The following is a 23947-nucleotide window of genomic DNA, read 5'->3' as shown; positions in this document are numbered from 1 at the left end:
TATCCTAGTTTGTAGTCGAATATTATCAGCCTTATAGTTTGGGGATTTTCGAGGAAGAGGATGTACTCGTATACTCTCGAGGGACCGTCGGTTTAGCCTTCTCGAAAAGACATGGTCCCGTGCTGCTGCCCTGCATGGTGGGTGATACGGAGTAATACCAACCCTTCCAATGACAAGAACAAGGATGCGGAGTTGGGCTTGGCCAGAAAGCTCTTATGGACTCAGGGTTTATGAATTGGAATTTTGGGGATTCACCAACCTTCCGGTCCTGTGGTGTAGTGGTAGCACTTCGGATGTGAGTAATCCACTGCCCTCTATGTTCCGGACGAAACTGACATCCCCAACGTTTGACAATTACCTACCCAGGTATTAATAAAAATTCCGACAACCCGGGTTCAATCCCCGGCGGGACCTTCTTTTTTACATCAATCAATAACAGCCACAAATACTAGGGAGTTTTTTTTAACCCCATCTAAACCCTACCTACTATAATTATTCCCACGATATCATCTAGTGTTTAGTTACGTCAGTAAAGGGGTGCCTATAGGGGAGCCATAAAAAGGGGCTGTATGCGTGCGGGCTGTAACAGGCTGTAGCGACTAAATGTCGTATGCCATTGCTATGAGAGATACTTCGCAAGAAAATGCGTCGTCCTCGACATGTGCCAAAGTACCGAATTTCTGGATCAGGAGATCCCTCTAGCTCCAGTTTGAATAGTTGTCGGGTGGCCGGCGCGAGAGAGAGAGACCCTGGAAGATTGGAGGAACAACATTGAGACCAATTCCTGAATAAGGAGTCTCACTCATAGGGCCAAACCATGTTTCCGGGGTTTTCCGGGGAAGCGATTGAAATACACGACCCATCACCATTTCGAGGATATTTATTGTTGAAGACAATATGGATACTCTCATCCATGCCTTCAGGAAGTATCAAGGTCCATAGACGAATGAAATTAGCCCATCTGTGACCATCGCCTTTCCAGATCACATAGTAGTGTAAAGTATCGCATGCCAAATTGATGATGTTCTTATGCTGCTTGATTCGCAACAAGGGGTTCTCAGACTGGCCAACGTAAGGACGCCAGTACTTTTCATCGCGATCGTCTTTGACAAAATTCAGATAGCCACTATTTTTTGGCCAACAGTTGCGCTCTCTAGACTGTGTTAAAAAGATTTCGTCTAGCCTAGTTTTATTAGCAAGATCCCATAACTTTTAATAAGGGTAACGTACTGTCTTGTCGTGATTTCTTTTCCTTCGAGAGCCCTTACTGCAGGATCTATTGACTCAAGAATGGCGCTTGTAACTGTCTGTGTTCCTCCGCAATGGCTAATAATCTCCGCATATGGTATGCGAGATAATCGAGGGTCTTGACTTTTTGTTAATGCGTTTGTCAAGTAGACAATGCAATCTGTGAGGTTCGGGCATATGATTGACGGATGAACCTGCAGAGAATTGGATTTATTAGCGCATTTCTTGCCACAGACAAAGACAAATGTTTGCAATTAACTTACATCGTCTCCTTGAGACACACACTCAGGTTGCGGCCGATGTCTGCAGTCCCGTGACTCGTGACCTCTCTTGTGACAATGCTCACACAGAGGACGTTTGGGACAATCAGCCTGTTTGTGTCCATATTCTTTGCATGTCCAACATTGTAGCCTTTCTGGGCAATGGCGGATCTTATGCCCTAATTCAAAACACCCATGGCAGCGTGGGACTCGACAATCTTTTATACCATGCTCGCATGATTTGCAATTCTCACACTACTCGTAAGACATGGCGAAGAAAGGTTGAGAAATGTGTGAATTCAGGGGAAAGATACGTCGAGAAAGAGTGTAGTGAGAGGAAAAAGAATTCCAATAGGAAGAAGTGAGAGGTAATGCTCTTGAAGGAAAGAAAAGTAGCTATTGCCAGGACAAATGCCAGCCCTTATAAACATCAGTTCTCCACCAATCCACCAATTATTAAGAAATACTCTCATTCTTCACTATCAAAGGTCTTTATTCAGGATACTAGTCCTTTGTTAATCTACTAATTATTAAGAACTACTCTTATGTTTTACTATTAGAGGCCTTTATTCAGGATAGACACCAGTCCTCTACTAATCCACTAATTATTAAGAAATAGTCTTATATTTTACTATCAAGAGCCTTTATTCAGGACAGATACTAGTCCTTTATTAATCTACTAATTGTAGAAATACTCTTATGCTTTACTATCAAAGGTCTTTATTCAGGATGAACACCAGTCCTCTACCAGTCTACCAATTACAGAAATACTCTCATGCTTCATCATCAAAGGTCTTTATTCTGTTCCCAACAAATCGTAAGATTATCCCCATTCCACGTTGACACTATCTCATCAGGACTGATGTTCCACTTCCTGGACTTATCACACTATGTTCCCGGCCGCATGAAGCTGTAGATAAACTGACCCTCTGCTCCTGTCCCACAGGTTTTGTTTGGACTAGCTGCACTCCCAACCTGGGCAGAGTAAGCTGTGGACTGCCCACCAACTCTTTCAGATGATGTGCTCTTGCGATCTTTCAATTTGCCAATTGCTTTCGGGCTCACAATCAGTGGAGATATTTGTTGCGAATACAGCCAGAAACAACTCCAAAACTTCCCAAAAAGCAATATCTCTGTCTCCCAAAGGCTGGAAAGACAATCAAAGAGGAAGAGAGCCATTTTCAGCTGATTTTACCACAATCGCCAAAATTGCGACCTCAGACTGCTTCTCGACATTCTTTGCCAAAAAGAAACATAGAAAGCATACCTGCCTGGCAGCTGTCAGGGATGCAAGGAGTGGGAGAAAGGTCCACGGCACCGCTGGGCCTTTGCGTTGATTGAAGATACGATACAACAAACGCCACATGATTATATACGACTGCGATGTGAGAGATGCCGTCGATGCAACAGGCAGAATACTCAACCAGGGGAATTTATGCTGCAAATGCAACTTAAGCCTATCCATCATGTAGAGAGGATTTAGGCCAGGATCTCTGCCTTTATTACTCCCTGGTTTGGATATAATCGCTGGTGATTATTGGCGACGTTCAGGTGAAATGGCAGAGTTGCTCTGTACAGTCGATGGAGGCCTGTCCCGAAACAGACTAGTGTTAGGGCATGTACGGCGACCACCCGTTGCCAGCAGCCAATGGCAGCGGCCCGCCAAGATTTTGCACACTCGCTCTCACTAACGCACTAAGCGAGATCGAGCACGCTGGAAATTCCGGCCCGCTACGAGAACAGAGTCTCGACGTCCGTCGCCCAGATACGTCCCTTTCGACCATTCTCCCTCCATCCGTTTCTCCTCCAGCATCCTCAGTCCGTCTACGTGACAGCTTGCCAAAATGTCGAAGAGAGGGTGAGTGCGCCATTTCCCCCTACGTGTCCGGAGGTCGGGTCGGGTGCAGATTGTGGGCAGAGGAGAGCACGAAAATTGCGCCTGACTTGGGACGTGCTTGATGGATCGTTTTTGCGAGGAATACTGGGAGAATGGATAAATTGGGTCTGAAATCACGGGTTTGAGTGATATCTGAGGCTGACATGTTATTTTCTTCTCTAGTCGTGGTGCCGCCGCGGGCAACAAGCTCAAGATGACTCTCGGTCTGCCTGTGTACGTTTAACGCCTTTCCCTTTTTCATTCCTTGCGAGCAGATTTCGCTGTCGACATGGTGGTTTGGTATACTTCAAGAGCTGGAAATTATTTTCGTGTCAAAATGAAGTGAAAAGGTGAAATAAAGGACGTATGGGCTGACTCCTGTTCAGCGGCGCCGTGATGAACTGCGCCGACAACTCCGGTGCCCGCAACCTGTACATCATCTCCGTCAAGGGCTTCGGTGCGCGCCTGAACCGTCTGCCGGCTGCTGGTGTGGGTGACATGGTCATGGCCACCGTCAAGAAGGGCAAGCCCGAGCTGCGAAAGAAGGTCATGCCTGCTGTCGTTGTCCGTCAGAGCAAGCCCTGGCGACGACCGGACGGTATCTACCTGTACTTTGAGGACAATGCTGGTGTGGTATGTAGGAACTTTTTTTTGGGTGTCTTCGGGGTCAGCCTGTTGGATCCTTCTCCGATCCGTCAAGAACATCTATCCATCAAAGTTCTTGATTAATCGGAGATGTTCATCGATGCAGCCCATGGTCCCGGGCAATTGATACCGGGTTTGTTCGTTCAGAGGAAGGATTATGCTAACTGGATTAGATCGTCAACGCCAAGGGTGAAATGAAGGGCTCTGCCATCACTGGTCCCGTCGGAAAGGAGGCTGCTGAGTTGTGGCCGGTGAGTTGGTTCCATCCGATTTGACAGAACATACGGCTGATCTTGCGTTCTCCAGCGTATTGCCTCCAACTCCGGTGTCGTCATGTAAAATGAGCCAAGGAGAAGATGGAGAGGAATTGAATACGATACCAGGTGGGATTGGTTGGAGTCCTTGTTTTCCGCGCGATTTGCAATGTTCTATTTTTCTGGCACTGGGAAAAAAAATGTTATAACTGGCGATGCAAGCAGACACGTTCCGAAGCTGGCATCACGCGACGCTGCATGGATACCTCTAGTAGGTAGTTTTACTGAGGACCCTTGGAACGAGCCGGCAGGACGCCGGGGGAGGGACCTAACAATAAAAATACGACATGACGATAATTAATTGCGCTCGTAAAAGTATTCAATCGGAGCAGTTTGGTCAGTGTATGGAGTACTTGGTAAATGTAGCCTGAAAAATAAGGCACAAACTGGCGTCATGATTGTCCCGTCCCCGCGGAACCCCACCAGGAGCTTGAAGAAGCTACTCGAATCGTATCAATCCACTTAAGATACAATTCTGCGTCAATCACTGCTCGGGATTCTTGTCGCTGTCAGACAAACCTCTTTTTGTGGAGCTCAGCTATTTCCATACCGTGCACCACCAGCCCGTGCCAAGGGCGTTTCTTGACCGATTTACCCTTCAAATCCCATAGAACAAGAGCGGCGTCACCCAGGCGTTCTTCTTTAAACAAAACGGTACTACGTCGCCAGCATGGCCGACATCGACGAGGGCCCTAGCCGCGAGGAGATCGCCAGGCGCGAGCAAGAGGAGAAGGAACGCAAGGCCAAAGAAGACGCCGAACAGGCTAAGCTGCCCTACAAATGGACACAGACCATCCGCGACGCGGACGTGACGGTGCCGGTGCCGGCGACGGTCAAGGGCAAGGATTTAGACATCGTGCTCACCAAGACGAAGATCAAGGTTGGGGTGAAGGGGCAGGAGCCGATTATTGATGTAAGCCATCCTGAAACCTGATATCTATCCATCTATACGTAACAGCGCACTGATTTGTTTTGTCTTGTCAGGGAGAATTCCCCCACCCCATCCACCCCGACGAATCCACCTGGACGCTCGAGACCACCCCCACAGGCAAGGAAGTCTCAATCCACCTGGACAAGGTCAACAAGATGGAGTGGTGGCCGCACATCGTGACGACGGCGCCCAAGATCGACGTGACCAAGATCGTGCCCGAGACGTCGTCGCTCAGCGACCTGGACGGCGAGACGCGCGCCATGGTCGAGAAGATGATGTACGACCAGCGGCAGAAGGAGATGGGCAAGCCGACGAGCGACGAGCAGCGGAAGATGGATATTCTGAAGAAGTTCCAGGAGCAGCATCCTGGTGAGTTGTCTCGAAGAGTTTGAGTGAATGATCACGATCTTGTTAACTATTTTTTCTGTTTGAACAGAAATGGACTTCTCCAACGCCAAGATCGGCTGATGTAAATTAATTGAATCCATCCATTCCATCCTTTCGAGAGAGAGAATATATATACCTCCCTACCCGAGCAAGCCGCCGTAGCTCGCGCAGTCGGGGTCAGCGGGCGAGTGAGTGTATGAGGGGTCGCGCGACTTGACTTGGGTTTGGTCTGGCTTCGCTGTGCTGAGCAGACTAATGTTGTATGAATTATCAGTACGAGTATATATAATGAAGCATAGTTAGGTAGCCACTGGACACGAGACCGGCATGTTTATAGAGAGTTGGAATATGACGTCCAAAATGCGAATCACCATATTCTCTCGCCTTTTCCCCTTCCTTCTTTGCAGAACTCGTCTTCTCAATAAATCGATGAAATCTGACAATGCACTTGACGCAAGTTCGATAGATACGAACGGTATTTGTTCCCACAGGCCCAATATATCACATCTATCGATCTATATACACATATATACACATAATCACATCAGATACATGGACGTAATGGACGCTCTCTACTCGACAAGAGCAGCAACAACCCCGTTCAAATCCCCCGCAATCCCCACAGCCAGATCCCTCTCCTCCAACTCCCACGGCGCGCTCCCTGCAGCGCCAATCCCCGCGCGGATCAACCTGAAACGGCCTTCTCCTTCTTCTGGATTGTTGTTGTTGTGTTCGACCAGGTCTTCATTCGGCCATCGCAGCACACCAGGGGTATTCAGCCCGACGCCCAGCTCCAGAATCACCGTTTTCTTCCTCGCGTCCTGCGTGACCTGTCGCAAAAACGCAGCGTACTTCTTCTCCTGCGCTGCGAATGGCGCGGGGTTGAAATAGTCGCCTCCGCGGACGCACACCGTCAGCTCGTCGCCGCAGTACGGGCAGTGCGGGATCTTGGTCACGTCGCGCAGGACCTGCGTCTGGGGGTCGATCGCCGGCAGCGCGGCATCGACGTACGGATCGGAAGGGAAGACGGCGTCGCGACGACATTTCGCCAGACATTGCAGGTAGCGGTACTGGCCCTGCGGCGTGGCGACGCGCTCGGCGTCGAACCCGTTGACGACGAACTGCCCGTCGGCGTTGGACGTGCGGACGAAATACCGCTGCTCGCCGAATCGCTCCTTCGCGAGACGCAGCAGGCGGCCGTACAGGGTCGATGGAGGCCAGGACCGCACCAGGTCGAGCCGCGTGAAGTGGTAGCCCCATTCCTGCTGCGGCGACTCCCAGGCATCGAACCCGAAGGCGTCGTATAGCCGGCGGAGACCCAGCGATAGGAAGGCTGGGAAGTGTTTGCGGAACAGATCTGCAGAGGTGTAGTCGAGGCCGACTGCGGCAGAGAGCCCAGCGCCAGCGCTGATGATCAGGTAGTCTGCTTCCTGGATCCATTTGCGCGCTTTCACGATGGCTGGATGGGCGATCTCAACGGTGAGTGGTGGTTCTGGTGTTTTCTGGCACAGACTGATATCGATATTCTCGTCAGCGGTCGCTATCCCCGTCAACTTCTCCTCGTACAGTTCGCGGTCGCTCTCGAGGAAAACGTCAAAGATGATGTCCGTCAACGTCGTCTCCGGGTGTGTTCTGCACCACTGCAGCACTGTTTCCACCGCAATATCAGCCGCTAGCGCCGCTGGGAACGCAAACAGGCCGGCGGAAATGCAGCAGAAGGCGACAGCCTTTCGCCCATCAGGTAGAGGAGGCAGCTTCTCGGCAGCCTCGAGACAGGAGACATAGCATGCTGCTAGCTCGTGCTGCTGCGCGGCATCGGGTAGTTTCCCAGCATCTACCTGCGGGCCTACAGTGTGCAGAACCCACTGAGCGGGCAGATTGAATCCCGGGGTGACCTTGACGGAGCCGACGGGCTCTGGATGCCCCTGCGCACGCATGAGGGAGTAGCACTCGTTGCGCAGCCGCGGACCCGCCGCGGAATGGATGACATTGTCGATGCAGCGGTGCTCGGGGCGAAAGCAGCCCAGCAGCTGGGAGTTGGCGGCGTTGACAATGGCAGTGACGTCGGTCAGGGTGGTGATGTCGCCTTTCCAGAGCAGGAGATTGATTGGTTTGGCAGACGACCTACCTCTGGAGACAGTCGCATAGGGAGGGATAGCCCGCGACGAAGTCAGAAGGGAATGGCTGTTCTGGTGCTGGATGACGGCGTCGATATCTTCCAGCACGGCCGGGGGGAGCTGCGGGACAGGCGGGCGCTGGCACAGCAGCTTTCTGAGCGCTTCGAGCTGGCCCCAGGTGTCCATCTCGTCGATCCAGGCCGTGTCCAGGCAGTGGGAGCAGCCGGCTGAGAAGCGTTCGCTGTGTCTCTCTTCAAGGAGATAGCGGACTGCTGTGGAGAGTTTGGCTGACATGTCTGTATCACTCTGCGAGGTGCTTTTTGTATCTGAATTCTCCAGCATGGTTTGCAGTGTCGTTATATTAAAAGAAATAAGACAAACTCCTCAGGTAAGTAGTTCAAGAATCGGACAGGACTCGTTATAGAAAAATGACGATACAGCAGCAAAATAAAGATGTTCTACTATAACAGATTCATCGCAACAAGGTACCCAAGAGATAAGGAGTATCAATATATACACATGCACATGCATAACATTTATACAAATCTATCTTAAGAGGATACATGTAGATATCCAAGAATCTTAGGTTACAACTAGGTAACTAACTACATGTCCAGTCATTAATAATCCAGCCATAGTAGTTCGCAACTGGCCAATCAGAACAGACGACAAACAACATCAATCTGCCCACCCGGCCCGTCGGATTCAAGATTGATTGGTTATCACTTACTGTACGGAGTAATTCGTTGGATTAATGCCAGATGATTGGTGATGATGTTGCTGTTTGACAGATTTACTGCGGATGCAAACTTACCTACAGTACATGAGTATCTATGTAATCTACCTAGGGAGGTGGAATATCTGAGATGTAATATAAGACTCTCAGGTAGGCCATTTGTTTCACGGCTGAGAACAGCTACCTAAGGCCCTCAAGCTATAATCTGATATATATTGCCCTAAACAAAAGCGATGATCAAAAACCAAAAAAAAAAACTTGAAAAAAAAATACAAATATACAAACAGGAACAAAAAAAACATAAAAAAGAACATCCTCTTCAAACATTTGGTCGCAAAAATAATGGACCAACTAGCAAGGCTCACAGTGACACAAAACAAGATGCATGGGTTGACATTCCAATGTTCCAATGTTTGTAAACAGTGATCATCTGTCCCGACAAATTAGAGTCGCTTTATATGAAAAAGGGTAATATGATGACTCATGGACTTGTAACCATACAACTTTCTAAACCACGTGATGAAGTACTTGATCACGCTCTCGAGTTGTTGATCTCATAACCAAACTACCATCACTGCTTAGGTACAAAGATATTCATTTTCTTTCGCCGAACATGAACCCAGAGGTCGCCAATGAAATCGAGAATCGTCAGCAAGAACCCACCCCTGAAAGAAAGCCCTATATTCCTTTGCCGCCGCCAGCCCCTCCTTCTCCATCTTACTACGAAGAGTTGAGGAGGAGATTTCCCCCTCCTCCGCCATTGCCTCCCGATGCAGGGAGGCTGCCGGGAGACCGTCGATCGGTCATGTAAATGAAATTCCTAGCTGCTGACAGAGCGAATCACGACCCAGCTCAAGAGAAGCCCCCATTCAAGCCTTGTCATCTCTTCTTCTACGGTTCATTAATGGACCCAGAAGTATTGCAGTCTGTTCTTGGACTCCCGGAACTGCCTGTTCTGCAGAAGGGATGGGTGACTGGGTTTACCATCAAAATGTGGGGTATCTATCCAGCCTTGATCCCGAAGGACGGTGATACGAAAGTAATGGGGGCTGTATGGAAAGTTGACGAGCCCTCGCAGTTCCTTCGTCTCATGGAATATGAGACGGAGGCCTATAAGTGGTGTCCCTGCACCGTCCATCTCTGCGACGGAGGGGTCCTGCCTGAGTCTCGAACCTTTATCTGGGCCGGCGACCCTGCTAGCAAGGATCTGGAGGACGGCAGCTTTGATCTGGAACGCTACCAAAAATATTTCAAACCATCAGTTGTCCGCAAACATACGACTGAGTAATCTATGGGGGGAATCACTTCGAAGCGCAGGGAATTTGGTTTTGAGATATTTCGCGAATTGCCTTACTTGTGTGTTTTGTTCTTTTTTATCAAATGTTCATCCACGCATTTGCCGCTCCCGAATGTCAATAATCCCACTCAGTTTGGGCTCTTTTGAAGTCGGGCGCCTAACTTAAAAAAAAAAAGGATCATCTAGCACCTCTCTCCCCTGCCCAATCCTAATTTTACTTACTGCAATGCTGGAATAAGCGATGGTCTGAGCGGGCGCGAAGGTGCCGTGAACCGCACGAATTTTAACCGAGATTTCTCAGCGTCAAATCCTTTCAGATCAAATCCCGAGTTTGGAGGGCGGGGTGCCGAATCAACAGCTGGTGTTAATGCTATATCAAGCGCCGGCTTCTACTCCGAATGCAGCCGTTATTATCAAAGAGAAGCTTCTGTGACAATAGCTCTGGTTAAGCACTGACTACGAATCGACTGGCTAGCATGTATGTGATAACAAACTTTGCCGCCGCTTTCTTCTCGAGAATCGATGCAGACCAGTCGATTTTCTATATATAGTCTGTCAATAGTCGATCCAACCCCTCAGTAATGAGCTCCGCCAAACTGTTCACGATCGTGCTCTTGTCCGGATGGATCTCCGCCGCCAGCATCGAGTCGAGTTGAAGTCATCCAGTTTCTAGTCCGAGCGGAGTTTATCGAGAAGTAACAGGATCATATTCGGGGTATATTCCTTGCCACGATGTCCTTTACACTTCATGAGCCATTTAATCTTGGGATATTCATAAAGGAGGCCAATTTTTGCTATCATGCCATAACCAACCACCACTACGGAGTACAGGAAGGCCAAGACTGATCTGGATACTGTTATAGCCAGAAACTATTGATGTCTTGCAAGCACCACGCCACTTTACTTTGATCTGTTCGCGTCGCAGCTTTTTTGCTGTTCAGTCTCCAGACTCATTTTCTGCTGGAAAACTCGGTGCCATAAAATTGATTGATATCAGATACATGAGAAGATCGATCTTCACGTAATATCACAGAGATTATATTATTATGATATTCATAATGGATTCGGATCTTGCAAAGGCTGAAGAAGAGAGCCACCAGAAACGTGTGTACAAGGCACTGTCTTTATCCATCTTGGTTTGCATATGTATAACTTGGTGTTGACTTCGATCGTGGAAACTTTGGCATGCAAATTAAAATACCGAGGAAGTGGGAACACCAAAATAAAGTAAGGTTTCCAAGGCTCTTCAACATTAGGTACCTAGGGAAATTGTAAACAAGGTTGGTGACAGGATGATGTAACTATCTTTTCTTATCTACCAACACCCGTAATACTGGAATCTAGGTACTGTACAGTACACACTATTTCAAGTCCTTCTTATTATTAGTAGTAAAGTTGATATTATTATATTAAAAGCGGATATTTATTCCATGAACGGTAGATAATATGTCAGTAAAGAGATTTATCAATAAATAAGACCAGAAACAAAAAAAAACATTCCAAGAAGGGGCAGAGAAAATATATAAATAATTTAATCGACCGCGACGCGACTCGAACGCGCAACCTTCAGAGCCGAAATCTGACTCGCTACCATTGCGACACGCGGCCTACTACTTTTGCTAGTGCTCCCAATGGGAAATGATAATAAAAACTGACATCCGAGGACCTAGGTGCTACTTAGGTGCTATTTGGGAATGCGTGTAATGAGGTATATATGGTAATTTTCCAGCAGAAAAATAGATCTTGATCAATAAACTCTAGATAGATATAATTTTAATAACTATTCTTCAGATTCGACGGCATAAATACGAAGATAGATAATTAGATATTCATCGAATATTTATTATTTATTATTCCCGCTCAACTCATACCACATATCAGCAAACTTTATCGTTTAGATATTTTATATTTTATTATTGCTCATTAGGTATTTATGCATGAATTGCTTTATTTGGAAGATGTATCTTGTATTTATTTTATATAAATACGCGGTTTATTATAGGATCGGAGCATGGTGTTATCGAGAAGTTGATAATGATGATGGGATTTTTTGCGGAGCGCAGGCTATTTATTATGAGACTTTTGACAGACGGAAACAAACCCCTACAGGTTAGATAGGTGATAAATAAACGCAGTTTTCTATTCCTTACCATGTCAGTAACATCTAGTTGTATAGTACAGTACTACCTTTACAGCATGAGAAGAGTGCCGGGTATCATGTCACATCACATCACATCAGACGATATAAATAATATTAATACAAGTCATCGTCGTCTAGATCACTCCCTCAACCGCAGATGATACGTCTGCAGCGACTCCTCCGTCATCGCGCTGGGCGCCTGCACCATCGCATCCTCGCCCTTCCCCGTCTTCGGGAACGCCATCACGTCCCGCACCGACTCCCTCCCCAGCATCACCGCAACCAGCCGGTCGAAGCCCAGCGCGATACCCGCGTGCGGCGGACACCCCGCCCGCAGCGCGTCCAGCAGGTGCGAGAAATCCGCCAGGCGTTCCGGCGGCATCTTCAGGATGTCGCGGAAGACCAGCTCCTGCACCCGCGCGTCGTGGATCCGCCGGCTGCCGCCGCCCAGCTCGACGCCGTTGACCACCAGGTCGTAGTGGTCGGCCACCGCCTGCGTCGGGTCCGTCAGCAGCAGGTCCACGTCGGCCGCCGTCTTGGGCGCCGTGAACGGATGATGCGTCGAGGCAATGCCCGCCGCGCCGCCCTGGCCAGGCTCCAAGTCGCTCGACGGCGAGAACAGCGGAAAGTCGACGATCCAGAGGAAGTCAAACCCCGTCGGAGCGGGTTTGAATCCAGTCGCGACGACCGCTGAATGCAGTGCACGCCGGAGATCGCCCAGCGGCGTCGAGCCTCCTGAGAAAGGCTCCTTTTTCCGCGCCTGCAATATGATGAGATCACCGTGCTCGGGTTGCAGAACCTCCTCGACTCGTTCTGCCGCTTCAAACCCGAACGCCTGCAGCCCGCAAAGGGGCTTTCCAGCATCGTAGACAAAAACCCCAGGAACTCCGTCCGGATTGTTGTTGAAGTCCGCACCCGCAGGGGAGTCGAGGAAGTCGGTGATGAACTTCAGCGTCGCTGCGGGGTCGTTGTCGTTGCCTTCAAATTTGAAGGCTTCCACAATCGGGTCCACCAGATCAGTGATCTTCCGGACCAGATCCACCGGTAGCAGGTAGTCGAGTCGGGTGATCTCCATTCCGATTCGGGTGTCCGGCTTGTCCGACCCGTATCGGCTCATGGCCTCCTGGTAGGACATCGTTTTGAAGGGTTCTGGCGGGAGGGACACGTTCAGCAAAGTCGACCAGAGTCTTCGAATCACCCCTTCTATTGTCCTCATCACGTCGGCTCCTGTCGCGAACGACATCTCCAGATCAAGCTGGCATGTGTTAGTAATGGAAGTATCTCGAGAATGAATCAAGCCTCACCTGAGTGAACTCGGGCTGTCTGTCTGCCCTGAGATCCTCGTCTCTGAAGCAGCGCGCGAATTGGTAGTATCTGGGGATCCCGCTGGCCATCAGGATCTGCTTGTATTGCTGCGGGCTTTGAGGCAGAGCGTAGGCAAGGCCCTTGCGTCGCGTTGGCACGAGGAACTCGCGAGCGCCCTCGGGCGTAGATTTGAACAGGAGAGGCGTCTCGATCTCGACAAACGGCGGCTGGCACTGCTCCAGCTCTTCTCTGCAGATATTCCGGACCTGGGCGCGGAACCGGAGGGCTTCCCGCAGGTCGCGGTCGGACCGTAGCTGGAGATGCCGCTGTTCGGCAGGGAAGACGGTCTCCGGGGTCATGATGATGTCCTTGGGGAACTCATTGAGCGGCCAGATGTCCTCCAGATCGATCTCCAAGCTATCGATCTTCTCAGTGTCGGGCGACTCTCGCTCGCCGGAGCTTCCCTTCTTTTGTTGAACAGTACCCCGGACTGCGACGGGGCTGTTGGCAGCAATGGCCTTGAGTTTGGCAAGGGCATCGTTCTTGGAGGAGGAGACGATCTGGATGTTGTGTCTCATGGTTGGATCGGTTAGGCGGACGAACGAGAGCTTTTTGGACAGATCGGCCCGGCTGCCCAGGTAGCCATGGAGGACGACGGTCTGGCCGGGCGTGGCATGTAGCAGGAAGGATCTGAAATCATGCGTCGCAGGAGGGAATTCGACTGTAACAATCAGTAGGAAATTCTAGCGAGGCCGAGAGGCATATAACAGACCAGCATTTTTGTACTGCTCTAGGAGGGAAGAAGTGGTGGAACTGGTGGAATTGGGCGAACTGGCATGCAAGTCATCATTGAACCGCCGACACGAGGCATGAAACGGTTTCCTCTGTGAGAGACAGAAGGCCTGTGAAGGAGTCCTCGACTGCCTGGCGCTGAAGTAGTTTGATATCTCGATGTAGCTGCGGCGGGCTGCGCGGAGACGAAGGGAGCTTCGTCCCACGCCGAGCATGGCGAGCACAGGTGTATATACACAAAATAAAGAAGATAAAAAAAAAGAACTATTACCAGCTCAATTGAGAAAACAATCGAGCCAGCGAAGCAGTAACTGACAGACAGGTTGACTTGACAGCTGCACGTAATGAATCTAATGATCGTTCCGGGACTGGGTTGTTCCGCACGCTAGTTGGTGGGCCTTTCGCCGCTATAAAAATTTCACCGCACGCCCATTCTCTTTCTTTTCCTCTCCATCCTTCCAAGTTTTGTCCAGGTAAGACCAGCAATTCCATCACCACAAACCTGAATTATCTGAAGGAAATCTCCTGCTGACATTCTCTAGATGATGAAAGCCTAGCGTGTTCTATTTGATCTATCTCTCCCCTGTCTGGGCCGAAGGTTCTCCTGCTTTTTTTTTCCTTCGGGGAGGCAGGCCCAAGGACCGCGGACCAGCTGGGGAGGGAGGATGAAAGCGGCGTTCGGCACAATCCCAACCTTGTTACTTCGGACGGACGCGATGAAGGCATCTCTGATCAAACAAACTTGGGGGTGTCTGGACATGTACGTAGTACATGTCGTGGAGGAGGGGCGGTCTCTGACACCTGTGGCCGTGTCCTTCTGCTTAGAGTGAAGAATGCAAAATTCAAAGAAAAAAAAGAAAAAGAAAAAGAAAAAAAAGAAAAAGAAAAGAGGATGATATTTCCCTTCCAAGTTGAGGATTCGTCTGTGCAGAGCAGAAAAAAAAAGTCATTGATACGATAATGATGGCACCACTTACTTTCTTTCCAGATCCTATCTAACAAAATAACACACTGCAGATGCAAATTGGTAAGTCCAAACATTTTCCTTTTTTCAACCTCACCTCAATCTCCACACAAACTCCTTTACTACCAACAACAACTCAGCATCCAGCCCAGCCCAGCCCAGCCCAGCGTTGCGCTTCGCTGTGCTGCGCTGAACTGAGCTGAGCTGAGCTGATATAAATCAATCAATGATGAAATACCACGGATGTAAAATTCACAGACCTGTTCTGAACAAAGCGCAAACAAAACAAAAACAATGTGGATATCTCCGTTGCCTTCCTTCTGATTGATTGATTGATTGAGCAGTCGACTTGACGAAGTCGATCTCTTTTTGCTTTTGGCTTGTTGATGCGCACTCTTTTTGTTTTGAGGAGAGATGGTGCTGACTGACTGGCTTTGCTTTGTTTACGATGTAGGGAAGATTGATTGATTGCTTTCTTTCTCGATTTGGGTATCTGAATGCGAATGGGTGGTTTTTCTGGGTATTTGTTTATGTATGTATGTACTGTACAGTATACTCGACATGGCAGCAGAATAAAAATAGTCAAAAAATGGAAAAAAGAGATTTGTGAACAAGAAGGACATTCTATCACTCAGTGTCCTTTTTCCTTTTTTTTCTTCCCCCTTACCCTGGAAAGAAAAAAAAACAAACTTTCGTTTACTCCTCGTTAACAATACCCTCCTACCTATTATTGTTCCCACCAAAAATAATCTCCTCCAAAACCCTCCTCTCCCCACTCTCCTCCACCAACGACCGAAACACCCCTCCCTCAATACCCATCAGCTCACGCGGAGTACCAAACTCAACCGCTCGGCCAGCATCCATGACCAGGATACGGTCGAAATCGACGATCGTGCTGAGCCGGTGCGCGATCACCAGCAGCGTTGTCGCGTTGCGCCCGAATTCGCTTCGGATGGAGCGTTGGATTAGTGCGTCGGTGGCCATGTCTACTGCTGATGTGGCTTCGTCGAGGACCATGATTTTTGGTCGGGAGACGATGGCGCGCGCTAGGCAGAGGAGTTGGCGCTGTCCCTGGGACAGGTTCAGGCCGCCTTCGGAGATGGGTGATTGAAGCGACTGGAAGATGTTGGCGTTTTTGATTGAAGGAGAAGAGGAGGCTGGTGTGGCTGTTCCGCTGGAATCGGCGCTGCCGTCTCTCGAAATCAAGTGCACGCGCTCCAACGCGTCGAAAAGCTCCTCGTCGCTGTACTCGTCAAACGGGTCCAGATTCGAGCGGATCGTGCCCGAGAACAGCACCGGATCCTGCGGGATGATGGCCAGCCGGCTCCGGAGATCGTGCAGCTTGATCTTCGACACATCGATTCCGTCGATGATGATGCGCCCTTCGCGGGCTTCGAGGAAGCGGAACAGGGCCAGCGTCAGCGACGACTTGCCCGCGCCCGTGCGACCAACGACCCCGACGCGTTGGTTCTTCTCTACCCGGAAGCTGAGGCCCTTCAACACCGGGGGCAGATCGGGCGCGTAGCCCACGACCAGATTCTCGACTTCGAGCTTGCCCTCCGTCGGCCAGGCGGCTGGCACGTCCTCGCCGCCCTGGTTCTCGATGGCGATGTTGGAATACTCCACCACGCGCTCGGTGGCGTTCATCTCCAGCTCGACGTTCGCGTACTGACGCAGCGACCACGAGATGGCTCCCGTGTACTGCAGCGCGAAGCTGAGTGCAAAACCCGCCAGGGACGCTCGCATCCCGCGGATCGACACGATAAGTGCCGCCGTGATCATCGAGAACAGCGCCCCGATGAGGTTCATCCGGAAGCTGAACCAGCGGTTGAAGAGCCACAGATGCCACCAGGCTTGCGCATGGCGGTCGATCAGGCCGTACATGCGGTGGATGTAGGTTTCCACCTTGGTGAAAGCACGAATGGTGCCCAGCCCCGCGAGCGCAGAGCCAAACTGCTCGAAGATGGGGCTTTTGGCGTTGCTCTCCAGCCGCTTGATCTCGCGCGCGCCGGCCAGATAGCGCACCGCGAAATGGAGACACAGCCCGAGAAGGACGACGGCGAAGACGATCAGCAGCGGAGAGACGAGCACGCCCGCGATGATGATCCCCAGGACTTCCAGCACGTGGTACGCCATGAAGCCCACATCGTAGCCCAGCCGCGAGTCGATCAGGTGGAAGTCGGCCGTGAACCGGTTCAGAATCCGGCCGACGGGCATGGTGTCCAGCCATCGGAGCGGCGCCCGCAGGACCGCGTATGTCAGCTGGTTGAACAGGTTGCGCGACGCGCGGATAGACGCAGACAGGATGCAGTAGTACCGCAGTGTTCCCAGGACGCAGGCGATCACAGACAGGGCGACGTAGACGCCGAGATAGAACCAGAGGTCGCTATCGGTGCGGGCGACGGTGACCTGGCTGATTGCCTGGTTCATAACAGACAGATAATACTGGGGGGAATGCGACTCGGCGCTGGCCGAGCCCGTCCAGATATTCACCCACCATGACTGTAGACATTAGAAAACAGCTTCTTCTATTATAGACACTGTTACTTACCCTTCCGACCAGAATCACCATGTAGGAGACATATAAGAGGAACACCATAAACCAGAACGGAACGCTTCCACCGGTCTGGAAGTATTTCTTGTATATCGCCAGTCGAATAGACCCGATTTCCCGCTTCTCGTCCTCGACAAACTTGCGCGGCACTTTGCGCTTGGTGGCTTCGTTGTCGTTGCTGTTGTTGTCCACGGCAGAACTCTTAATCTTCTGAAGCGACGCGCCGTCTTCGTTCGACAGCTCCTCATCGTCTGCCACCGGCGTTCTGCTACCAGAATCCCCGGCTTCATGCTCTTTGGTCAAGATGGAGTTCAGACTGTCCGTCTTCCTCAACTCCTCGATGGTTCCAGCATGTCGAACCGTGCCGTTCTCCAAGAAGACCGAGTAGTCCGTGCGCGGCAGACACAGGGCGACATGGTGCGTGACCAGGATTCGCGTCCTGTTCTGACCCAGTTCGCCGGTCAGGGCGTGCTCGTACAGATGGCGGCCCGTGTGCGCATCCACCGCGCTGAAAATGTCGTCCATCACCAGAATGCCCGCGCGAGAGTAGAGCGCTCGTGCGAAGGAAACGCGCCACTTCTGTCCCCCGCTCAGGTTGATGCCGTTCGCGCCAATGTCGGTCAACTCGCCATCGGGGAGCATTTCCAGATCTTTGTTCAAGGCGCAGGCAAACAACACCTTGCGGTAGCGCGTCTCGTTATACGGGAGACCGAACAGGATGTTGTCCTTGATGCTCGCGTTTTCGATCCACGGCGTCTGGGCGACATAGGCGATCGCAGAATCGATAATCCAGTTGTCGCTGTTTGCAAATTCATCGTATCGATCCTCGAGAGCAGGTGGCTGCGGCACCTTGACGACGCCATCCAAGATGTCGCATTCTCCCAGGATGGCAGCGAGGAGGAGACTTTTCCCTGAACCCGTTTTCCCCGAGATCACCGTGAGACCCTTGTCGGGGAATTTCATGTTGAGGTTGCGCAGCACATATCGTTCCTCGAGCGGGGTATCTTCGTCTGCCGGCCACGCAACCGAAGCTCCTTCGAACGATACGGAATCCGCAGGAATGGTCGCTTGCGTCTTTTCCGCTGCATCTAGATGTTTGTCGATGCGACCCAGGCTGGTCCATCCCTCGATAAAGTCCGAGATCAGCTCTGGCAGAACGGCAAGAGACATCTCCAGGGATCCAAAGATCGAGATCGACGTAAAGGCCACGGATGCACTCAGTTCGCCGTTGATCAGCGCGTAGACGGCCAAAGACACGGCCGAGAGCATGATGGGGCCCAGAATCCAGATGGTAATCAAAGTGATATCATACATGAACGCGGTCCACTGCGCGAGCAGTTCGGTGGCTCGGATATCCATGATCTTCTTTTGCCACGGGCCTTCTAGCGCGGAGAACTTGACCTGCCGGATGCCTTGCAGGACTTCGGTCAGGACGGCCATCTTCTGGTCGCGGTACTTCATGAGATCGCCCTGGGCAGCGGAATACTTCTGCGCGGCGTAGATGTTGACAGGCGTGACGATCACCGACACGGACAACCCAGCGAGGGTCGCTCTCCAGCCTAGGAGTCGCACGAGGAAGAAACAGGCAATGCCCAGTTTCAGCAACGCCGAGGGCAACAGATAGTTCCATGCGGCACACTCGGCAATCCGCTTCGAGTCCACTGCGACCAGGTTAATGATACTCTGGCGAGTCTTCTGCAGGTTCGCCTCGTCATCATCTCCTTCGCCGACGGCCTGGATGAGGGGGTCCGATTCGTCATCAGAATTGGCCTTCTTCCTCCCCTTCACGTCTTTTCGCCGCATCGACTTGGCAAACACCACTGCCGCCAGTTGTTCCTGGACCGGAATGGCGAGCTTGCTCCAGACCAGCCAGAACAGCCAAGCCTCGATGGCGGATGAGGACATCATGAGCAAGCCGAGACCGAGCACCCAGCCCCAGGTTTCCCACGGCACCTCGGTTCCGATTTCACGAGCTTCCAGCGACCTCAGTATGCCAAGAAGAGCCATCTGGGGCGAGAAACTCAGGAACGCATTCAGGAGCGTCAGGATCTGCTGCATGACCAGGGCCCGCCAATAGGTGATGAAAAGCGCCTTCCACAGCCTGCGCGATCCTTTCACTCTCTCCAGCTTGGCCCGCAGGTTGATGGATCTCGTAGCATTATCGACGACGTGAAGATTGTCGATCTCGAGGCCCCTGTTCCGAATGGCAAATTTCAAGAGCGGGTCCACCCAGGCAAACGTGAGACGGCCCAGGAGCGGGACAGTGAATTGGCGATCCACGGGCTTTCCGTCGCGGAAGACATCGGGACGGCGGGGGAGAAGAATGTACAGCAGACTGGTGAAGAAGGCGGCGACAAGCTGGGCGACGAGGAGGCCGGTGTAGACAGGGCCCAAGCCGTGGAGCCTTCCCGTAGGCCATAGGAGGATGATTTCAGCGACAGGAATCGCAATTGAGAGGACAGTGGCGAGGAAACCGTAGATACCCAGGCTGAATCTTTTGGTGGACGAAGGCTCTGAGAAGAGAGCGACTACGTGGGCGGCTAGGAGAAACTGGCAGAATGGTCAGCCTTCACCGGAGCATCCATATTCATTACAGCACGCGTTCACCTACCCAGCCGGCGAATTGAAGCCAATGCTCAACGAACAAGCCCCTGGGAAGCTGGAGCGTCACGAGGACAGCCTGTGCCAGGGAAGCCAGAAAGCCAATGGCAGAGAGAACAGCGATGGAGAGTCGCTGGATCTTATCAGAGAATGCCTTGACGGATTCCTCGGTGGCGGTGCCGTCCTCATCCTGGTACAATTGTCGCGTCGCGTCCGATGCGCTCTCAGGTCGTTTCGAGACGAGGCGCGCTGCGGTGGCCCGGACAGCCGGGGAGGTCAAGAGGGCGATCAGAAACAGACCGCAGGAGCCCGTGAGAACAGAGGCTGTCTGGGGGGAGATCACCGCCATGATGCTGCTTATCGTGGCGAACCTGGTGGATGGAACGAGGGACAAGGTCAGCACATGATGCTGACAGGCGAGGCAGAGCCAGAAAGCACGGAGGAGCTTTCTAGACCGAAGGGTTGACGCGAGAAGCAACGTAGGAAGGTCGTAACTAATTAATAATTTAATCGAAGGAGAAATGGGCAACTGACGCGATGGCGCTAGTCGGTCACGGGTGGGGTTGATTATCAAGCTACTCCATGATCTAGACTATGACTCAGTTCGTAAGACTCAGCTCGTAAAAATCAAATCAGACTCTGCTTTCTTCTTTGTTCGCTATACGATGCACAGACGCATGCACTGCAACCTGAGTAGCGGGGAATTAAGCTTCTCTCATAGCCATAGACATAGATACACAGATAGAACTATAGAATAAATCTCACAGCATGTGAGAATAAAACAGAGCACAATCCCTACTGCAGACGCATCTCTGCTGGACAGTTCTTGCTTCTGTAGTTCATTCATTCCATCAAAAGTGGACAAGCCCTGCAATATCCAAAAAAAAACTAGCTGCAGACAAGCTCCGCGATCCACAGCAAGCTTTCCGTCCGATAACAGCGGAAAAGCCACCCATTATTGGCCCTGCAAAACATTCCCCGAAGAGTCACACAATCCTGCACGATATCACGCCAATCATGGAGTCATGTCGAATCAGTGCGGTCAGCCCTCACCGCTTGATGGATTGTGACTCACATTGAATCATACAGACATGACGTAAAAGAAAAAAAAAGCGAAGGTTCGGATGATATTACGGCTGGCTGGCTGGCCTTGTCGGGGTCCGATTCTGGAAAGTCGGGGTAGTACTAATCAGTGGGGTAGATCTTACCTATTGGACAGAGAGAGTATAAGAAAGCTTGTATAATGGTTCATCAAAAAAAAAGAAACTTTCCTCCTAATTGTTTCTAGTGACTAGAAAAGAAAGAAAAAGAGAGGGAAAAAAAAGAGGAAAAAAAAAGAAGAGAAAAGAAAGAAAAAAGAAAGAAAGAGTACTATGAGTAAAATCACTGAAAAGAAAAAAAAACAAGGCTGCATCTGATCTATACCAATGATCATAATCTACCATGCCTAGGGCTACGGCACGAAACAATACAATATAACTTTTTTTTTGCCTTTCTTTTCCTTCTTCCTTCCTTTCTTTCCATTTTTATTGTTTTGAATCTAGCATGGAAATGGAACTAGTCTGAATAATCTCACCTAGTTATAATCCACTATAACTACATCTAGCTACACATACAAACCTCTTAATATTAATTACTAGTAGTATAGATCTAATCAAGAACAGCCCTCCACCCCCGTCTCGGCACAAACCCCTCTACGCCCTCATCCCGAAGCACCTCATACCCCGTCCGCCCCGTCACCACACTCCTTTCCACCTCCGGTCCCCGGACATAGAATGGCTCGAAACCGAGTAATCTGCCTTTGTCATCGACCTCGTCGTACACTCGCTTTCGCACCCACGTCTTCTTTCGATCCCCCGGTTGGCTGCGAGGCTCGAAGCCGCTGTTGGCCCGGTCCAGCGTGATGAACCATCGCCGTTGGTGGATGGAGCCGATGCTGTTGGTGGCTCCTGGGTAGGCGTTTGTCAGGCGCGTCTGCTCGTCGATGACCTCGTCGTCGGACGCGGATGCGGAGTCGCCGTCGCCGTTGCTGTCATCTGGCAGGTGTCCTTCCGGAGGAGACGGAGAAGTCGACGGCGTGCTGGCCGTCGATGGCGCCGTGCGTCTGCGTCGCTTACGGGGAGTCGCTCTCGATCGTGCCGCGTTGTCATCCTCCGTGGAGAGCCGAAGGACGATTGTATAGTTTGGTGGCAGGCGGGTGCCATGCAATCGCAGTCGAATCTTGCGCTGTTCCATCTTCAGCATCTACCTATCCCCAGGAAGACTGGCTGATAACATACGTTCTGGAATGCTTCTCGCAGTTTCTCGCTCTCTGAAGGACCCTCGTGGGACCACGACGACTCGGAAATGTCCGAGCTCGAGTCGTCCGTTTCAGGAACTTGAGGATCTGGACGATACGGCAAGATCGAGTATTCGCCGGTATCCCAGATGATCATGCTGCCTGTTTTTGCAGATCCTGTTTCGATGAGATGGTTCTGAGAGCGTTAACTTGCGTACGAAAATAGTCATCGGGTTTAAGAAATAATGCATACCCACAAACAATGCACCCGCGTCTCCGTTGCATTCCGATTCAACCTCCGACTGTTCGGATTCCCAGGAAGACCGTACATAATCGCCCAGCTGAGGGAGCTCGTCTCGGAAAACTGCAGCCTGAGATCATAATGAGGACCAGCAACAGGGTGATCATGCTGATGGATCACAAAATGGCGGCCGTGAGGATGCTGGTTGCGCCGGTAGAGTTCCACCCACTCGGGGATGGACAGCTGGGGATGATCTGGCACCGCTGCCCGCGCAGCTGCGGCTTGAGCGAGTCTGGAGGAAAAGAGCGCCAGAGGGTCGGAGACCTGGACCTGGCCAGCTTCGACGGCGGCTAGACTGGGGCCGTCATCTTCAACCTGTATTATTGCAGTCTTGCTTTGATGATTGTCATTGTCATTGTCTTTTCTGCTCCTGTCGGTTGCTGCCCTCCTGCGTGGCGGAGACACTGGAGCATGCAGACTGGATGGAAGGTTTGATGTCTGCTCCGGATCGGTCTTCTGGTGCTTCACGGTCGACTCGTGAAACCCAGAGGGCTGGCTGCGCTTCATAATAGTCTAGACCATTGCATTGGACAAGCGTTGGATTAGGTACTTGTCTAATGAGCTAGCTGATGGATCCTCGAGAAGAGAAATTATCGTTCTTTTTTACGTCAGTCTCACCGCCATCGCTATGACGGTAGATTTCTCAGCTTCGATGAGTGGAGAATGATCAGTTCGTATGACAGTTTAATCCAGTCAGACCTTTCAGACTGGAATGATGTTTCACATGGAACTGTAACTGTCGATTGCATGAGAGAAGTTGGTTCAGGCAGCTTCCAAGAGTCCGTTGCTTAGTCAGCGTGTCCAGCAAAGTAAATCAATCAGCTCCAAACTTAATTCCAAACAAATCAAGATGAATAGTCATTATGGATTAAATATTGGTGCGAATATTAACTTGACTCTACGGTGCTGAACACTACAGATGAAGGATCAGTCCTATACGGAGTACAAACAACGTTTATACAATTCCCGTCTATGCAGCATGCTTGTAGCTCTACAGGGCTAATTGCTGAGTTTCCTCTTTCGGCTTAATGCTTAATATAGGTATAAATATTATTTTTCACTGTCTTGCTCGCTTTGCCTTAGTTATTATCTATCTATTTATCTACTTGCCTAAATCTACTTGTAAATCTACTTGTACAAATCAGTAATGCTTCTCATAATGAGATGTACACTCCCTCCCTCCCTCTCCCTCTCTCTCTTT

General features: G+C 50.8%; 8 protein-coding genes across 8 annotated transcripts; 3 read left to right on the top strand and 5 right to left on the bottom strand.

Moving 5' to 3' along the window:
* Window positions 1-798: 798 nt before the first annotated feature.
* T310_3382 (uncharacterized protein) lies at window positions 799-1633 on the bottom strand (the record flags this gene model as incomplete). Its single annotated transcript, XM_013473749.1, has 3 exons — window positions 799-1183; window positions 1231-1371; window positions 1512-1633. The coding sequence occupies 3 exons, from the start codon at window positions 1631-1633 to the stop codon at window positions 799-801; spliced, it is 648 nt and encodes a 215-aa protein (XP_013329203.1).
* A 1719-nt stretch (window positions 1634-3352) lies between these two features.
* Window positions 3353-4368, top strand: T310_3381 (Alkaline serine protease; the record flags this gene model as incomplete). Its single annotated transcript, XM_013473748.1, has 5 exons — window positions 3353-3366; window positions 3568-3618; window positions 3771-4017; window positions 4203-4280; window positions 4336-4368. 5 exons carry the CDS (start codon window positions 3353-3355, stop codon window positions 4366-4368), a joined length of 423 nt encoding a protein of 140 aa, XP_013329202.1.
* A 645-nt stretch (window positions 4369-5013) lies between these two features.
* Window positions 5014-5742, top strand: T310_3380 (Nuclear movement protein NudC; the record flags this gene model as incomplete). The annotated part of the gene is made up of 3 exons (XM_013473747.1): window positions 5014-5256; window positions 5328-5643; window positions 5711-5742. The coding sequence occupies 3 exons, from the start codon at window positions 5014-5016 to the stop codon at window positions 5740-5742; spliced, it is 591 nt and encodes a 196-aa protein (XP_013329201.1).
* Window positions 5743-6233: 491 nt separating this feature from the next.
* On the bottom strand, window positions 6234-8120 carry T310_3379 (putative phosphatase-like protein; the record flags this gene model as incomplete). Its single annotated transcript, XM_013473746.1, has 1 exon — window positions 6234-8120. The coding sequence occupies one exon, from the start codon at window positions 8118-8120 to the stop codon at window positions 6234-6236; it is 1887 nt and encodes a 628-aa protein (XP_013329200.1).
* Window positions 8121-9127: 1007 nt separating this feature from the next.
* On the top strand, window positions 9128-9802 carry T310_3378 (uncharacterized protein; the record flags this gene model as incomplete). Its single annotated transcript, XM_013473745.1, has 2 exons — window positions 9128-9308; window positions 9339-9802. The coding sequence occupies 2 exons, from the start codon at window positions 9128-9130 to the stop codon at window positions 9800-9802; spliced, it is 645 nt and encodes a 214-aa protein (XP_013329199.1).
* A 2288-nt stretch (window positions 9803-12090) lies between these two features.
* Window positions 12091-14263, bottom strand: T310_3377 (Aspartate--tRNA ligase; the record flags this gene model as incomplete). The annotated part of the gene is made up of 3 exons (XM_013473744.1): window positions 12091-13206; window positions 13256-13977; window positions 14029-14263. 3 exons carry the CDS (start codon window positions 14261-14263, stop codon window positions 12091-12093), a joined length of 2073 nt encoding a protein of 690 aa, XP_013329198.1.
* A 1469-nt stretch (window positions 14264-15732) lies between these two features.
* T310_3376 (Uncharacterized protein) lies at window positions 15733-20516 on the bottom strand (the record flags this gene model as incomplete). Its single annotated transcript, XM_013473743.1, has 3 exons — window positions 15733-17514; window positions 17564-20116; window positions 20178-20516. 3 exons carry the CDS (start codon window positions 20514-20516, stop codon window positions 15733-15735), a joined length of 4674 nt encoding a protein of 1557 aa, XP_013329197.1.
* Window positions 20517-21707: 1191 nt separating this feature from the next.
* On the bottom strand, window positions 21708-23253 carry T310_3375 (uncharacterized protein; the record flags this gene model as incomplete). Its single annotated transcript, XM_013473742.1, has 5 exons — window positions 21708-21743; window positions 21784-21787; window positions 21858-22393; window positions 22447-22641; window positions 22699-23253. 5 exons carry the CDS (start codon window positions 23251-23253, stop codon window positions 21708-21710), a joined length of 1326 nt encoding a protein of 441 aa, XP_013329196.1.
* Between the last annotated feature and the right edge of the window lie 694 nt (window positions 23254-23947).

The sequence above is a fragment of the Rasamsonia emersonii genome, assembly GCF_000968595.1.
Source record: "Rasamsonia emersonii CBS 393.64 chromosome Unknown ctg1118621760065, whole genome shotgun sequence".
Classification (NCBI taxonomy): Eukaryota; Fungi; Ascomycota; class Eurotiomycetes; order Eurotiales; family Trichocomaceae; genus Rasamsonia; species Rasamsonia emersonii.
Note: the sequence above shows the minus strand (reverse complement) of the source record. Positions and strands in the feature narration are given on the sequence as shown.